This window comes from Liolophura sinensis, chromosome 8 (genome assembly GCF_032854445.1).
Source record: "Liolophura sinensis isolate JHLJ2023 chromosome 8, CUHK_Ljap_v2, whole genome shotgun sequence".
Taxonomy (NCBI): Eukaryota; Metazoa; Mollusca; class Polyplacophora; order Chitonida; family Chitonidae; genus Liolophura; species Liolophura sinensis.
Window position 1 is genome coordinate 25,585,980 of NC_088302.1, and position 19,004 is coordinate 25,604,983.

At 40.6% G+C, this 19,004-nt stretch overlaps 2 protein-coding genes across 2 annotated transcripts in view; one reads left to right on the top strand and one right to left on the bottom strand.

Moving 5' to 3' along the window:
* Positions 1-6,738, bottom strand: part of LOC135473756 (homer protein homolog 2-like) — a 32,503-nt gene extending 25,765 nt beyond the window's left edge. Inside the window, exon 1 of the mRNA XM_064753638.1 lies at positions 6,664-6,738. Within this exon, the coding sequence (XP_064609708.1) occupies positions 6,664-6,674 (11 nt within the window). The 5' untranslated portion in view covers positions 6,675-6,738. The remainder of the gene's footprint in view (positions 1-6,663) is intronic.
* Positions 6,739-15,303: 8,565 nt separating this feature from the next.
* LOC135472149 (aryl hydrocarbon receptor nuclear translocator homolog) overlaps positions 15,304-19,004 on the top strand; it is a 29,665-nt gene continuing 25,964 nt past the window's right edge. Inside the window, exon 1 of the mRNA XM_064751512.1 lies at positions 15,304-15,490. Coding sequence (XP_064607582.1) covers positions 15,454-15,490 — 37 coding nt within the window. The 5' untranslated portion in view covers positions 15,304-15,453. The remainder of the gene's footprint in view (positions 15,491-19,004) is intronic.

The window sequence follows — 19,004 nt, forward strand, 5'->3', positions numbered from 1 at the left end:
CTTGTAAATTGCTGACAAACTTTTCTTGTGTGTTATCGACATGTACAGACTTGCAAACCACATTAGTGAAACACAGTCTGAGGCCTTACTTCAACTCAGTAATGTGAAACAGTGTTAATGTACTAAGAGCAGTGTAATTAAATTTAGATACACACAGAGCATTTATTCAGATATTTGAACTGATTGATGTTTGACACCATTGTAAACAGCTTTACACTTACAGTGCAGCTTGTATATATGTACTGTGGCAGTTAGCTTTATGGATAGAGGAAAATGAAGTACATGGAGGTACCACTTTCACCAAGAAACATGAAACTGGCGCCAAAAGGCTGTAAGGAACACTGATCATGCAAGGGCTTATTGGCTGCGGTCAAAACAACATGTTAGCCAAATGAGCCAGCTAAGACCAGGTATATTATATCTTGTGGATACGTTACTTGTACATGAAATGTAACGGCAGTCATTGTGGGTTACTAAAAAATTACGAGTTGAACTCACATTCCTAACCTATATAAATGTGAATTACATGCACAATCCTGTAAAAAAGGGAGTTTTTCAACTGACAGCCTGGATATATAAGAAACTGTACAGTGAACATACGCATACACTTGTTACATACATACATACATATATATATATACATGTATATTAAATACATGTAGGAACATAATAGAACATTCCATTAAGATATCACTCTACTTACTGGCTATTCATTTTCATGACAGTTAACACAGCACAGCCACCCTTATCCTCACAGGTTCATGATAAAACACAGGATGCCCTGGCAGAATTTTGGAGAACAACTCAATCCAGTTCAACAGCTTGCACGAAAAATCCCTGTATAGACTTTCATTGCTCCAGGCTTTCTTGAAATTTCAGGTAAACTTAGCAATCCAGAAAGGGCAAGGGTTAAATACTGACCTTAGGCAACAAGAGAAAGTAAAAAGCACATTGGATAGAAATAAAGGCAGCTTTTTTTCTGCCCGTTTTTAAAGTCCTGTATTGAAAGTCATCCATCTGGCATTTTAACCCTACATGTAGGTCCGATTGTTTAGCACCAAACAAATTCCATTCAGCCTGGGGGCATGGACTGGCATTCGGGTGCTTTATTTCCATATAAACTATATGCATACCATTAGAATGTAAGGATGTCTGCCTTATCAAAAGGATACAGGAAGGCAGTGTGAAAATAGTAGAGGCTCCTGAGGGGGCCATCAACAGGTGTCAACTCCGAGTTTAATATACGCATACCTCTCTGTCTATTATATATCAGGGTTTAATAATACGTATAGGGAAGCTACGCATACAATGCATATAAAAAAATTACAGACATGCAACCCTATGGCTATGAATAAATTCAAAGGCACTGATAAACTGGACTTATAATGAAGACAAGGCAATTATTGTTTGCAAACACTCAAATCCTGGTAATAAAACCATCAGTTTATGAGATCAGGCCTACCTGTAGTTAATCAGTATACATCCACAGGGAATTTATTGAGAAACCGTTCATAAGAAAATGAAAATACATGCATGACTTTCTATTACTAGACACAAACCCGTTTTCATGAGGAAATTAAGTCAGGCAGATCGCATACAGCATTTAATACACATCAGTTCATTTCTTTCCCTTGCCATACAGACATGTACATTCCATCAGCTGCATCTTGTGTTTTGAAGTACAACATGTGAAGATACCTAATGCAGTATAAAAGGATGATTATTAATTAAACATATGCATAGGACATGTATAGCCCTATACATGTACCAATATATGCCAATCTCACTTTTAATTCCCTTATCTCTTATCATCCTTTAAAAAAAAAAAGTCGGAAAAGAATTTTGGACACCTGAAAAAAGAGTGTATAATGCGCAATAAGCCTGTATAAACATGCACAATGTAACAGAACTGGGCCAAAGCTGTGCGCTGTACTTACAGCATGTGTTCTCAAGCTCTACACTATATATGTGTATAATCTATATACATGTATCTTTGCCAGAAGACCATGTGCAAATGAAACATCAATTTTGTTGACAAAAGCCGACATTATAACAGTATGACAACATTCTGCAACTTGCACTACAAGTATTTATTAAGATTATCAACCTGATATTTCCATTTTTTGTTTTAAAGAATGACATGTATAACATTTTTCACAATAAAGTTTTGTGAAGTACAGTAATATTAACATACGTCTTTATAGCTGGCCTCGTCTTTCCTATGGTACACAGATACATATCCACACTGGCTTTATGTGAAGACTTCCAACATACAACTGCATCTAGGTCCATACACAAACAATCTTAGAAGACCTGAGTAATCACTTAAATCCTATAGAAGACCCACACACACAGTACCCCAGCCATATATCATATATACACATAAGCCTGGAAGATGGGCCTGCGAAAAGGCTTATCTAAAAGGACAAGAGAAATTCAATATACATGTACATGTTATATCCCAGAGTCTGGGTCAACCAATGGACGGTTAATGTTAAGATATGGCAGTGTCAAGTTCATCACATACTGTATTGGTATTCATACCCGAGGACTGTCTGTCAAGTAGTCACACAGAACTTTTGTGTATACGCTTACAAAACACATGTATACACGTAAATGCATCTTAGAAATATGATTTTTGACAATAAGACCATGATGTAAAGGAAACACCAGGTACAAGTGTATTGCATATACTGGTATGCGACATGAGTATGGACGACATTATCAATCAATAATGTCAATCAGATGACCATTTCTGACTGTCCCAGGAAATTTCTTGTGTCCATGCACAAGATTAGAGAACACTGTAAATAACCTAAAATTTCGTCTAAAAATGTGCATCTTTAAACACAAATTATTAAATGTAATAAAATATTACTTTTGGTGCTTAAGCTTATGAATCGATCAGGATGAGGAAAAATGTGTCACTTAAAAACAGCTAAACTTACCTATTTCTCCTAAAATTTGGGACACCTAGTTTGCTCATTATAGCCCATATATCTGTAATTCTAGCAGGAATATTGAGTATCTTTTTTCTCAAATGGTTAGACTATCTGATCAACAACATACTCATATCTTTACTTTTCCAAGAGGCTGGTAAAGAAATGTTTTATATAGGTAATATATATATTACACGAAGGTTTTAAAGGTCTCCGAAACATTATATATATATATATATATATATATATATATATATATATATATATACACACACACATGTAAATATATGTATATATATATATATATATATATATACATGTATATATATATATATATGCAATTAAAGAAAAGATTTTGTTTCAAACATGGCATATTAAAATAATTAAATGTATATATACTTATATGCCCCTTTTCAGTTGAAAATGTATCTAAATGCACGTGTATCATGTGTCCTTAGCATCAACAGGAACAAATTGCCCTGATAATATTTACTGTTACATGAATACAAATTATGAAATGGTATAAGATTATGAATGTCCCCACTGCCAATTACCAAAAGTCAAACTAATTTAGAAGCATTCAGAAGTGTGTTGCTGTACGTGGCACAGACCTGCACACATGAATGAATAAACAACTTTCCACTTCTACACCACTCCACATACATGTATCGCTTGTCAGAAAACATGATGACACAGTAAGAGACTGATAATTAGGCTGAAGAAAGAATACTCAATGTATGCACACCAGAGGTTAAAACTGTTGAATAGATTAACATCTATGTTCATTGTGAAAATGATCAGAGAGAAGTCACAAATAGACATGGAAGGCTACATCCTATTCATTAATAATAAACAGATAATTTATTTATAGATTAGCTAACTTTTAAAGCCACATTCAATAATATATGTAAAGGTATTTTCCTTGATTTTCACGGCATAGCACAGATTGGCGAACCAAACAAGGCCCGTATGTATATATGCTTGGAGATTTACGTCGTACTTAACAATTTTTCAGTCACATGATGATGAGAGTCATTAGGTGAGTGTCTTCTTGTGGCAGGGCTAGGCCATTCCACCAAAAGTGCTGCTGCCACTGAAGTATGATGCCGAAGACACCAGACATAACACCTCACCCAGTCACATTACATGGGCACCGGGCAAACCAGTCATGTTTCCTTGCTTATCCCCTCATTGTTGAGCTCTAAGTGAGGCAGCAGCAAGTACATGTACCATGTCATTGGTATGACACACCCAGGGTATGATCCTGCGGTTCCCTAACTTCGAGGTAGATGCTCTAACCATTAGGCTGCCTGAATGGTCAACAGCAATTTGTTAAATACATACCTGTACAAGTACCAGACTAACCTCCCTTCAGCCCAGCCAGTGAGAGCTGTATTCTAGTTTGCCACCCCAATGATCAAGGGCTGAATCTCCTGCTTCAAGACCAACACAAGCAGGATTTTGTACCGTATTTTATGACGTACAGTATAAGTATGCTTAAATAGAAAAGACACTTAACTGACTGACATGCAGATTCACATGCATGTATATAATCTTGATCACTGGCTAACAGCATATACATGTTGTGACAGTTTGGCAATATTAGAATTACTGCCGTGGAAAAAAGCTGTTTCAATCATTCAGGCATGAGCCCATTCTGAAGTACAAGGCTGCAGTTTTATACAGAACATGTCATATAGTGTACCCTTATGGCTATACATGTAGGCTGTTCAAACTCAGGTCTATAGCAATCATCTAGCATTAATTCTGCATCAGTGCCAGTTTGGATGTTTTGCAGATTGTGTCATAACAAGCAGTGCCAATCTTTAAGGACAATCTGAATGGAATGAGTGATAAACCCCACATATATGTGAAGGTTAATTTCTGTGGAAATTAACAAGTCCATGGATATACATTTTATTTTCAAAGCGTACCTTCAAAGGTGATGAGGCTGTGGATGTGATGCATGACAGAAAATGAAGACTTTTGCATTGAGAAAGATGGATTTTCCTATCAGGTGATGTCTTAAATTCTGTGTAGATACTAAATCAAGGGCCAAAAAGACCAAAATGATGAGCATGGATTCACTGTATTATAATGGAAACATTTCATGGATATGTGAAACATTGTGCCACTGACTTAAAGAGTCAAGGAATGTCCCTGGCAGAATTTTAGATGATTTCTCTTGTCCTACTTTAACTATGTACTATTAAAAGCAGTGCATGGGGTAAAAGCTTTAGTTTTACTTATCTAAGGATATCACAAATGTATGATTCATTGCCAAATACAGCTTCTTTATTCTGGAGCGCAAGCTGGCTCACGGGGCCTCCTAAAGAAGTTCTGGCTTAGAAGAAGTGATTCAGGACAGCTTTATACAGCTGTCCTTGTAGCCTTCTACTTTGGATAATCTGACCTTTCAAACCAATAATAAAGTTCCGTGAAAGAATCACTTTCAATTCAGCTGCCTACTTTTGAGCTCTGGACTCCTTCTCTAATTAATAAGGAAAACCCTGTACTCACCCATGTACTTCAAGATACTGTAGAGTTTGAGAACACAATGAGATGCACATACTTTCATTACGGTAGACTCACTGTTTTAGTGGCATATAGAAGTTGGCACGGAAGTACACTTGACAAGGCATTGCTTATGGATTTACAACTTCTTCATTTATTTTCATGATACTAGCATCGTTCTCAAGTGCCTTGTCTAGTGTCACTGTAACCATGTAAGCACTGTATAACTTAAGTGGTTAAGCCAAGCTACATAAAAATATATTATTGCATGTACACAACATGCACTGTAACTGATAAACCATACCCTACCAGATACTGATCTTGCCACCAAGTAATCTCATTTAAAACTAAATTGATGCAAATAATTCTTAACAATAATATAAGGTGATCACAGCAATGGTTTACATGACATACGTTTGTTATTGAACAGGGCTCTCATTGATACAAATGGCCCTGGTTAGCTGGCTATCTACTGCACATGTATTCCGCGTAGAAATTTCACTGAACTTTAACTCTTGAACCCACCCTTCTGTCAATGATTCCCAATTTAAGGTTATCCGAAGTGTAGACATGTTAAAGTCTGCATCAGTACGCCATCTTATAACACCAATCAAGCTGCTTAAACTTTTGAATCGAACATGACGAATCAACATATGCCATATTTTGAATTCGAACTTTCTTCAAGTTCCGGCAAGGTACGTGTTGGACATGTATGACCCGTACAATGTATGACCCGATCTGGGTTTAACCCCAGGCTAACATGAAACATGGTGGAAGTCTGTTTGAGATTAAAGTTTTCAACGCCTGCTTTATCGTGAGAACAAGGTTTGCCAGTACAAGTTTTGACATCGTCTAAATTCGGATTACTTGTGCATTCAATGTATAGGGTGCATTAGGGTTGACTCGAGTTGTACAGGTATGTGAAATTTTCCTGCTGGGAGACATAAAGGTTTTGTGAAATTTTCCTGGTGGGCGACATACAACTATACATGTGCGTCCTAAGTTAGCATAACAAGGCTCGACTTGCTCGTAACTTGTCGTCTGCTAACTTTCCACTCCAACACACTCCAACCAGAACAACTCGCCAGCGACAACATGTGCTTGAGAATGTTTTGCTTCCGCCGATAAGTTTCAATTTAAGGTACAGCAAGCCATCAACATTTTTAAGCTTTAAATCTTTGAAATATACTCATTTTTGACAAAAACCTACCCCATGTTCATCTTTGGTATTTCAATAATCTCACATAGTCGTCAGCAAACTTCATACGCCACAACTCTCCATCGCTAACGCGGTTACCAGCCAGAGGGTTAAGAATGGGACCGTCCTTGAATGAGCCCCTGTCAGTGCCTAGGCCCCTTGACAAAACTTCATTTTCTTAGCCGTTGTATCGACAAACATTCAACAGCCATAATCATATATACAAACAGAAATAGCAAATATAAACTATACATAACTTTTCACTGAAAGTTTAACTGTAAAATACCAGCCCTTACATGAAAAAAGACATATTCTTTATAGCACATGTGCCTCTCTATACGCTTGCTTTACAACACGGCCATCACAAGGCTTGTAGGCTTGTTTATGCTTAACAATGATCACCACTGGTGTCTCCACACGGAATTGTTTAATCAGCATTCATCACTAAAATTGATTCAGCTTTTGGTCAGAGTCAGGATGTGCATACTTTAGATAAAGATATTACATGTGCATTCGGTAAGACGGATCGGAAGCTACAGAGACCACGTGATCTCCTTGGCAACAAACGGCGTGAAACGGTTCCTCCAACGGTTTTGCACAGCAAAATGCCTATTTAACGTATTTAAGAAAAATAAAGTATTTTTAGAAATAAAGGAAGAGGCAGAGTTTTTGTGTGTTCTGACATCACTTCTTGCCTTATCACCGTGACCCCAGTGACCTCGGCACTATTCGAGATTTTTGACCGTTGAAACCTGCGTATATAGGCGACACCTGTATATATAGTTAATGACAGCTGTAACCGACGTATATAAGTGACACCTGTATATGTAGTCAGCGACTGCTATAACCGGCGTACATAGGTGACGCCTGTATATAGGCCTATAGTCAATGACTGCTGTAACCTGCGTAAATAGATAACACCAGTCGAGTCTGCGACTGCTGTAACTGGCGTATATAGACACCTGTGTATATAGTCAGCGACTGCTGTAACCGGCGTACTTAGGTGACACCTATATATATAGTCAATGACTGCTGTAACCTGCGTAAATAGGTGACACTTGTCGAGTCCGCGACTGCTGTAACCGGCGTATATAGACACCTGTGTATATAGTCAGCGACTGCTGTAACCGGCGTATATAGACACCTGTGTATATAGTCAGCGACTGTTGTAACCGGCGTATACAGGTGACACCTGTATATATAGTCAGCGACTGCCGTAACAGGGGTTTCTAGGTGACACCTGTATATATAGTCAGTGACAGTTGTAACCGACGTATATAGGTGACACCTGTATATGTAGTCAGCTACTGCTGTAACCGTCGTACATAGGTGACACCTGTATATATAGTCAATGACTGTTGTAACCGGCGTATACAGGTGACATCCGTATATATAGTCAGCGACTGCTGTAACAGGGGTTTCTAGGTGACACCTGTATATATAGTCAGCGACTGCTGTAACCGGCGTCTATAGCTGACACCTGTATATATAGTCAGTGACCGCTGTAACCTGTGTATATATCCGTGTATATACACGGAGCAGTCACTAACTAGGCCCCTAAAAGATATTGCATACAGGCATTTAGTCAGTGAATGGGCTACGAACAAGGTAAAGCAATCGCAGCCTGACCTAAAATACTCATGCATGTACGCATAATCATTCACTGACTTGAATCCGCCGTCATAGAAGTGAAATGTTCTTGAGATTCTTGAGAATAAATAAATAAACATACTGCTGTCACTGACTGAACTCCTAAAGATCATGCATACGGACACGGTAAAGCAGTCACTGACTGAATCCCTCAAGACTTATTTATTAATTTTGATTTATTTGATTGGTGTACGCTGTAGTCAAGAATATTTCACTTATACGACGACGGCCAGCGTTATGGCAGAAGGAATCTGAGTAACGCCTGAAGATCCTGCTTGCGTGTAGGCAAGGTAAAACTGTCGTTGAATGAGCCTCTAAAGATGCTAGTACGGACGAGGCAAAGCAGTCACTTACATGGCCCCTGAAGATCCTGCTTGCATGTAGACAAGGTAAAACTGTCGCTGAAAGAGCCCCTAAAGATGGTCATACGGACGAGGTAAAGCAGTCACTTACATGGCCCTTAAAGATTCTGCTTGCATGCTGACAAGGTAAAGCAGTCACAGACTGACCCCTTAAAGATCCTGCATACGGACAAGGTGAGAACACTCACCATACTAAACCCCTAAAGATCCTGCATACGGACAAGGTAAAACCACTCACCATACTGAACCCCTAAAGATCCTGCATACGGGCAAGGTAAAACAGTCACTGACTGAGCTCCTAAAGATCCTGCATATGGACAAGGTAAAACAGTCACCATACTGAACCCCTAAAGATCCTGCATACGGGCAAGGTAAAGCAGTCACAGACTGACCCCTTAAAGATCCTGCATACGGACAAGGTAAAACAGTCACCATACTGAACCCCTAAAGATCCTGCATACGGGCAAGGTAAAACAGTCACTGACTGAGCCCCTAAAGATCCTGCATATGGACAAGGTAAAAACACTCACCATACTGAACCCCTAAAGATTCTGCATACGGGCAAGGTAAAACAGTCACCATACTGAACCCCTAAAGATCCTGTATGTGGACAAGGTAAAAACACTCACCATACTGAACCCCTAAAGATCCTGCATACGGGCAAGGTAAAACAGTCACTGACTGAGTCCCTAAAGATCCTGCATATGGACAAGGTAAAACAGTCACCATACGGAACCCCTAAAGATCCTGCATATGGACAAGGTAAAACACTCACCATACTGAACCCCTAAAGATCCTGCATATGGGCAAGGTAAAACAGTCACTGACTGAGCCCCTAAAGATCCTGCATATGGACAAGGTAAAAACACTCACCATACTGAACCCCTAAAGATTCTGCATATGGACAAGGTAAAACAGTTACTGACTCAGCCCCTAAAGATCCTGCATATGGACAAGGTAAAAACACTCACCATACTGAACCCCTAAAGATCCTGCATACGGACAAGGTAAAACAGTCACTGACTGAGCCCCTAAAGATCCTGTATATGGACAAGGTAAAAACACTCACCATACTGAACCCCTAAAGATTCTGCATATGGACAAGGTAAAACAGTCACTGACTGAGCCCCTAAAGATCCTGCATATGGACAAGGTAAAAACACTCACCATACTGAACCCCTAAAGATCCTGCATACGGACAAGGTAAAGCAGTCACTGACTGAGCCCCTAAAGATCCTGCATATGGACAAGGTAAAACAGTCACCATACGGAACCCCTAAAGATCCTGCATACGGGCAAGATAAAACAGTCAATGACTGAGCCCCTAAAGATCCTGCATATGGACAAGGTAAAAACACTCACCATACTGAACCCCTAAAGATCCTGCATACGGGCAAGGTAAAACAGTCACTGACTGAGCCCCTAAAGATCCTGCATATGGACAAGGTAAAAACACTCACCATACTGAACCCCTAAAGATCCTGCATACGGGCAAGGTAAAACAGTCACTGACTGAGCCCCTAAAGATCCTGTATATGGACAAGGTAAAAACACTCACCATACGGAACCCCTAAAGATCCTGCATACGGGCAAGGTAAAACAGTCACTAACTGAGCCCCTAAAGATCCTGCATACGGACAAGGTAAAACAGTCACCATACTGAACCCCTAAAAATCCTGCATACGGGCAAGGTAAAACAGTCACTGACTGAGCCCCTAAAGATCCTGCATGTGGACAAGGTAAAAACACTCACCATACTGAACCCCTAAAGATCCTGCATATAGACAAGGTAAAACAGTCACTGACTGAGCCCCTAAAGATCCTGCATACGGACAAGGTAAAAACACTCACCATACTGAACCCCTAAAGATCCTGCATACGGGCAAGGTAAAACAGTCACTGACTGAGCCCCTAAAGATCCTGCATATGGACAAGGTAAAACAGTCACCATACTGAACCCCTAAAGATCCTGCATATGGACAAGGTAAAAACACTCACCATACGGAACCCCTAAAGATCCTGCATACGGGCAAGGTAAAACAGTCACTGACTGAGCCCCTAAAGATCCTGCATACGGACAAGGTAAAACAGTCACCATACTGAACCCCTAAAGATCCTGCATACGGGCAAGGTAAAACAGTCACTGACTGAGCCCCTAAAGATCCTGCATGTGGACAAGGTAAAAACACTCACCATACTGAACCCCTAAAGATTCTGCATACGGGCAAGGTAAAACAGTCACCATACTGAACCCCTAAAGATCCTGCATACGGACAAGGTAAAACAGTCACTGACTGAGCCCCTAAAGATCCTGCATATGGACAAGGTAAAAACACTCACCATACTGAACCCCTAAAGATCCTGCATATGGACAAGGTAAAAACACTCACCATACTGAACCCCTAAAGATCCTGCATACGGGCAAGGTAAAACAGTCACTGACTGAGCCCCTAAAGATCCTGCATGTGGACAAGGTAAAACAGTCACCATACTGAACCCCTAAAGATCCTGCATACGGGCAAGGTAAAACAGTCACTGACTGAGCCCCTAAAGATCCTGTATATGGACAAGGTAAAACACTCACCATACTGAACCCCTAAAGATCCTGCATACGGGCAAGGTAAAACAGTCACTGACTGAGCCCCTAAAGATCCTGCATATGGACAAGGTAAAAACACTCACCATACTGAACCCCTAAAGATCCTGCATACGGGCAAGGTAAAACATTCACTAACTGAGCCCCTAAAGATCCTGCAAACGGACAAGGTAAAACAGTCACCATACTGAACCCCTAAAGATCCTGCATACGGGCAAGGTAAAACAGTCACTGACTGAGCCCCTAAAGATCCTGCATGTGGACAAGGTAAAAACACTCACCATACTGAACCCCTAAAGATCCTGCATATGGACAAGGTAAAACAGTCACTGACTGAGCCCCTAAAGATCCTGCATACGGACAAGGTAAAAACACTCACCATACTGAACCCCTAAAGATCCTGCATACGGGCAAGGTAAAACAGTCACTGACTGAGCCCCTAAAGATCCTGCATATGGACAAGGTAAAACAGTCACCATACTGAACCCCTAAAGATCCTGCATATGGACAAGGTAAAAACACTCACCATACGGAACCCCTAAAGATCCTGCATACGGGCAAGGTAAAACAGTCACTGACTGAGCCCCTAAAGATCCTGCATACGGACAAGGTAAAACAGTCACCATACTGAACCCCTAAAGATCCTGCATACGGGCAAGGTAAAACAGTCACTGACTGAGCCCCTAAAGATCCTGCATGTGGACAAGGTAAAACCACTCACCATACTGAACCCCTAAAGATCCTGCATACGGGCAAGGTAAAACAGTCACTGACTGAGCCCCTAAAGATCCTGTATATGGACAAGGTAAAAACACTCACCATACTGAACCCCTAAAGATTCTGCATACGGGCAAGGTAAAACAGTGACCATACTGAACCCCTAAAGATCCTGCATACGGGCAAGGTAAAACAGTCACTGACTGAGCCCCTAAAGATCCTGCATATGGACAAGGTAAAAACACTCACCATACTGAACCCCTAAAGATCCTGCATACGGACAAGGTAAAACAGTCACTGACTGAGCCCCTAAAGATCCTGTATATGGACAAGGTAAAAACACTCACCATACGGAACCCCTAAAGATCCTGCATACGGGCAAGGTAAAACAGTCACTGACTGAGCCCCTAAAGATCCTGCATGTGGACAAGGTAAAACAGTCACCATACTGAACCCCTAAAGATCCTGCATACGGGCAAGGTAAAACAGTCACTGACTGAGCCCCTAAAGATCCTGTATATGGACAAGGTAAAACACTCACCATACTGAACCCCTAAAGATCCTGCATACGGGCAAGGTAAAACAGTCACTGACTGAGCCCCTAAAGATCCTGCATATGGACAAGGTAAAAACACTCACCATACTGAACCCCTAAAGATCCTGCATACGGGCAAGGTAAAACATTCACTAACTGAGCCCCTAAAGATCCTGCATACGGACAAGGTAAAACAGTCACCATACTGAACCCCTAAAGATCCTGCATACGGGCAAGGTAAAACAGTCACTGACTGAGCCCCTAAAGATCCTGCATGTGGACAAGGTAAAAACACTCACCATACTGAACCCCTAAAGATCCTGCATATGGACAAGGTAAAACAGTCACTGACTGAGCCCCTAAAGATCCTGCATACGGACAAGGTAAAAACACTCACCATACTGAACCCCTAAAGATCCTGCATACGGGCAAGGTAAAACAGTCACTGACTGAGCCCCTAAAGATCCTGCATATGGACAAGGTAAAACAGTCACCATACTGAACCCCTAAAGATCCTGCATATGGACAAGGTAAAAACACTCACCATACGGAACCCCTAAAGATCCTGCATACGGGCAAGGTAAAACAGTCACTGACTGAGCCCCTAAAGATCCTGCATACGGACAAGGTAAAACAGTCACCATACTGAACCCCTAAAGATCCTGCATACGGGCAAGGTAAAACAGTCACTGACTGAGCCCCTAAAGATCCTGCATGTGGACAAGGTAAAACCACTCACCATACTGAACCCCTAAAGATCCTGCATACGGGCAAGGTAAAACAGTCACTGACTGAGCCCCTAAAGATCCTGTATATGGACAAGGTAAAAACACTCACCATACTGAACCCCTAAAGATTCTGCATACGGGCAAGGTAAAACAGTCACCATACTGAACCCCTAAAGATCCTGCATACGGGCAAGGTAAAACAGTCACTGACTGAGCCCCTAAAGATCCTGCATATGGACAAGGTAAAAACACTCACCATACTGAACCCCTAAAGATCCTGCATACGGACAAGGTAAAACAGTCAGTGACTGAGCCCCTAAAGATCCTGTATATGGACAAGGTAAAAACACTCACCATACGGAACCCCTAAAGATCCTGCATACGGGCAAGGTAAAACAGTCACTGACTGAGCCCCTAAAGATCCTGCATGTGGACAAGGTAAAACAGTCACCATACTGAACCCCTAAAGATCCTGCATACGGGCAAGGTAAAACAGTCACAGACTGAGCCCCTAAAGATCCTGCATATGGACAAGGTAAAAACACTCACCATACTGAACCCCTAAAGATCCTGCATACGGGCAAGGTAAAACAGTCACTGACTGAGCCCCTAAAGATCCTGTATATGGACAAGGTAAAACAGTCACCATACGGAACCCCTAAAGATCCTGCATACGGACAAGGTAAAGCAGTCACTGACATGGCCCCTAAAAACACTGCAATCGAAAAAGGTATAAAAGCAGTCAATGACTGAGTCGCCCCAGGTACTGCGCATATCTGGGCATGGCATATTTGTGACAGAGATAAAACCTTCCCAATTTCTATCGTTATATTCCATCTGGAGTTTCAAACTTGGATGTAAACAATATAAAGAAGTCAAATAACTGGGCCCTTAAAAGTATTGTATACAGACAGTTAAGTTCTGGAATCAACAGATTGAGTCATAATTTCAGCACAATGACGGCACAGACAATTGTTACTGACTTCAAGGGGGCCCTACAGGCACTACAGTACTCAAATACGGACAATTATACAGCAATCACGCACTATCTACACATACAATATAATGTGAAGTGGGCCCTTACTGTTGCGATCTGCACGAACAAGTACGTAGCATATATCCTTCACGGACTATAGGGGCTTCCGTGGCTCAGTTGGTTAGCTCTCACCAGTGCAGTCGCTGTGAGTTCAAGTCCATGCTGGCTTCCTCTCCGGCCGCACGTGCGAAGGTGTGCAGCAACCAGCAGATGGTCGTGAGTTTCCCCCAGGCTCTGCCCGGTTTCCACCCACCATAATGCTGGCCGCCGTCGTATAAGTGAAATATTCTTGAGTACGGCGTACAACACCGATGAAATAAATAAATAAATTCACGGACTGTAGCGGACACGTAACCCTCACGGAATATAGTGGGGCAACATACCGATATTAAGAGTGAGTGAGTGCTTTAACGTCGTTTTTAACAATTTTTCAGTCATATGACGACGAGTTACTCCTTAGAGCGCATGTACGTGTAATGTGCTTCCTTGTTGCACCGGTATTATATATAAAGAGGATGCTGATGATGCACGGTGGTTCATCCTGTTTGATAATGTATGCCTATTTTTCTGTGCTAAGGTCTGCGTGTAACCAAATTTTGCTAATACAGACGGGTGAAGTGGTCATTTTATGGTTTTGTTGTTGTTGTTGTTCTTATTTTTTTCATTCACAATTATTAGTTACGCTAAGTTTGATCCAGACATTCCCTCCCGAGATATATGCACGGCGTCTTAAACCTTCATCCACGTCGCCTGTAAGGAAATGAAAAAAAGCCAAGTCACGTGGCTATGCTCAAATACGTCGTTTTGCGGCTGAGAATAGTGCTGCTTGGTTTTGCTCACGCTTGCTGAAGGGTTCAGACAGTGATAGGGTCTACTCTGAGAAAGGGACCCAATCACATGCCTGCCGCTGGTGGCCCCGACTTTCCCATCGAAAGTAGCGGAAACAACGAGCACCCTGGGAAATGCTATTCTCGCAACATCTCACGAGAAACTGCGCGATCGCTTTGTTCTCGAGCTGCCATGTTTGGAGAAGGAGGGGTTTGAAACCATTTCCTTGATCGGTTTTTTACCCTGTTAATGGCGTTTTGAGGGAAGATTAAGGTCATTCATTAATTCAGTACCGGATCACAACCACCCAAGTACATAGAGAAGGAGTTAGTACAACGTAATCTACGATAATGGCGGCTACGGCCACAGTTTCTCCGGGCCCTTCAGGTAATGTGTTGACAAATGACGGATGATGAAGTTCAAGTCTATGGATGTTGTCTTAGCCTTAGGTAATACGTATGTTGCTACATTATCAGTTTTAGAGACTGACTAGTTTTCACGAAGTTGTTCTGTATTTGAATGCCCTGTGTAGGTTAGCAATCTTGACAAATCACATACAGATAGGTTAAAGCTGCTTGTATACTAGTTCAGTTAAATTAAATGTTGAAGTCTATTTTCAGCAATTTCTGATATTCCTCAACGTTTAATTTAATTAAGCTTCTTGCATACTTGTCCGAGATTACTTAGACGTTGGATGTGGCAGAAATTTGTTCTGCCAAGGATGGCTCCAAAACCAACAACATCAGTACATGCACCATTTAAAAATCTGATAAAGTTACTGTGGCAGTGTGTCAACACGTGATACGAAAAATACCCATCAAATACGTCTCCGTGGCCTGAAGTGTGTGGATACTTAAGTGCCTTACCTATACATGGATTGATTGCAAATCATAGTTTTGCAGTGGTCATGGGATAACGAAGCAAACTTAGACTAAGGTTGAAATTTTAATCATTAAACTTGGTGAGTTCCTTTCATTTGGCCTTTCATATGGCGTTCATATTTTGGCCTTATTACATCAGAAATAACATTTTGAAAGTGATTTGAAATTTTGACAAAGTAATCAAACATACGTAATATTCAGATATCATAGTTTCAGTGTCCTGTAGTGCTTTAAGCTTTAGGAATCAGCAAAAATCAGCATTTTGCTCATTTAGTTCCTGGTTATTTATCACCTCCTGATCCCTGTGAACAACCTGGGTGTTCGAAACGATGAGTAGCACAAAAGCACAACATTCATTGGTTATTCCTTGGGCCGTATTTGCCCAAGATTCTTTGGTAATGGTCAACACCACACGCTGTATTGACAGCCGCGGCATATTGGACAAGGGCAGGTATCTGCGCCAGACTTTTACGTGGAGCGTACTCTGAAGTTGGTTAGGGGCCATCTTTTTCCAATTTATACAAGTAGTCTGATATTGCTCTAATGTTAAGTTTGGCAAAATTGTATATGGCCAAGTATTTATTGATCTTTTTTTTACACCATACTCAAGTATAGCTTAAAACACCAATCAAATCAATTCATGTGAATATATAAATAGAACAGTCTCGGACTACTTGTATACATGTACACCTGTATGTGAATTTGGCTCGGCATAACTGTGGCTGTGAAGTACCTGGCTTTTAGACATCAATGTATAATGCAGGAACTTCCAGACCCTTGGACTTGACTGAAATATTTGTGTTGGATAGAATCTCACAGAAAATAAACCTCCGCAATTTATAATTACCCTCTTTATCTCCCTCAATAGAAACGTAAAGGGCCCTATAGGTTTTGCCGGGGGGGAAGGGGGGGAGGGGGAGAATCTGAGTGTCTTCGAGACGCTCTCTTCTGACAGAATCAACATGGGAAACATAGGGAAAATAGGAGAAAATTGATATCCAATTCTGGCTAAATCTATGTACATATATATCTCCAATGACAATCCATGCACTGATCCACATTTTGAACACCAGTATTTGATTGAAAAGGAAAACAAGTAATGGAAATGCCCCTCCTCTTCTGTCAAAACCAGTCGGTTAGATTACCCGAAGCAAGATAGTATGGTCATAAGCAAAGACCCGAGATACAGATAAATTTATCAGAAATAGGTGAGAAGTCATCAGGACAGCTTGTGTGATTTTGTGTTGATTTTCTTTTGAGTTTCTATCTGCCATATATCCTTCGGAGAGATCCATTTGGGTGTGGAAATTTCTGCATTAAATGTCTTTGTTACTGTCGACCATCATATAGTTAAACATCGCCACCATCAACATTAAATTTAATTAAATGCATGGTATGAATAATAAAACTGTCTGAATATTTCTGGTTGGACATCCATTGGGAGCAGTTTCTTGCCATATTATTTGTGTTACTGATTGTAATGTTTGAAAATATCCTAATGCATATTTTCAACATGTGATCAAAGCAAATGATCAAACTGCTGCAGTGCAGGTTTAAAAGTTTAAAATCTCTGAAAGTTTTAGTGGTTTGTAAAATTTTGTCATGCTCCCTTCTCGATCATTGTGGATGTCAGCTGATTATGTATATAGAGTTGTACCTACATGTAGCATGCAGCTTTGACCCATTCTGTCTAAAAGTTATCTTTGATTTGTGGAATATATGTATGACATGTGTAAAGAAGGCAGCTGTGTACCCACATGCACATGTACTCCGGTACAATGAACATGTGGATTGATATGATCTCTGTAAAAACTTGTGTATTAAGTTTGTGTGCACACATTTACATGTACACAGTGTACCAGTACACACTACCCCACCTTGTCACTTGGACATCTGGGATCTTATCAGATGCTTGGGGATGCTTCTACACATATCTGAAACGCTAAAGACTACGATCTTGATATACTCTGGCTTAAATATCACTCTACAATGGGGGAAGGTCAATGCTGTCCAGGTTGTCAGCAAAATGTGCCTAGGTGGGTGAACTTGGCATGGTGCTCCAGTGAGACAACTCTGTAAAGTAGTGTCTTTTTGTAAATTTTCCAGTTTTTGCTTGATTTCTTGATTTTTATGAGTTATTTAAGTACTAATTTTAAGGTTGTTTCCAGCCCATGTTAAATCTTTTAAATAATACAAGAATATAGTAGTTAGATCAAGATTCATTTCACTGATCACTGATAAATATGTTTGAATTAAAATTCATGTGAAACCTTTGAAATTATATTAGATAACTCAGATGTCTAGGGCTAAAAGTTGATATGACAAGTGGCTTGTGTGTCCTTGTTCATAGTTAGGGAGGATGGATATGCAAGTGTTCATATCTGTAGATAATCATTCAAGCAACTGTAATTCATATAGTCACTTCCGGTCACTATTATTAATCAGAGGTACATTAAATTACCATGTCAATCCTGATAACTGTTGAAGTGTGATTATACCTCTACTTCGTCCAGTACCAACAGATGGTCAAGTTCAGAACCGACGAGGACTAAATGTAGTGCTCAGTGTACAGGTAGCTCTTTGTAAGGTTATCTGTGGAAACAAATGTTAAGAGGCTACCAATTAAAGGTTCACGTACTAATGCTCTGTATACATATGTATGCTCTGAGGGAGGGGAGCTGACTCAGTGCAGGGATAGCTGTGTTTGTGGAATGGAGATGTGAAGCTTGATCAAGATGAGGCGTGCGGGTGCATGGATGAATTATTCATGGGCTGATGTGATAGATAGTGGTTAGGCTTAAAACTGAACTCAATCACCAAAGAGATCAGCTATACTGGTTGTGAGCGTGTATGTGGCAAACGGATATCTTATCTCTGGTCACGAAAACCCCTCTGAATTATTGCCCAAGAGGGCAAGATGTAACCTTACAATTCAAAGTGCCTAAAATTTTCCACCACAGCAATTTTTGTTTAAAATTCAGTTGCCGTAATTGTACATACAAGTATAATGAAGGATGTCA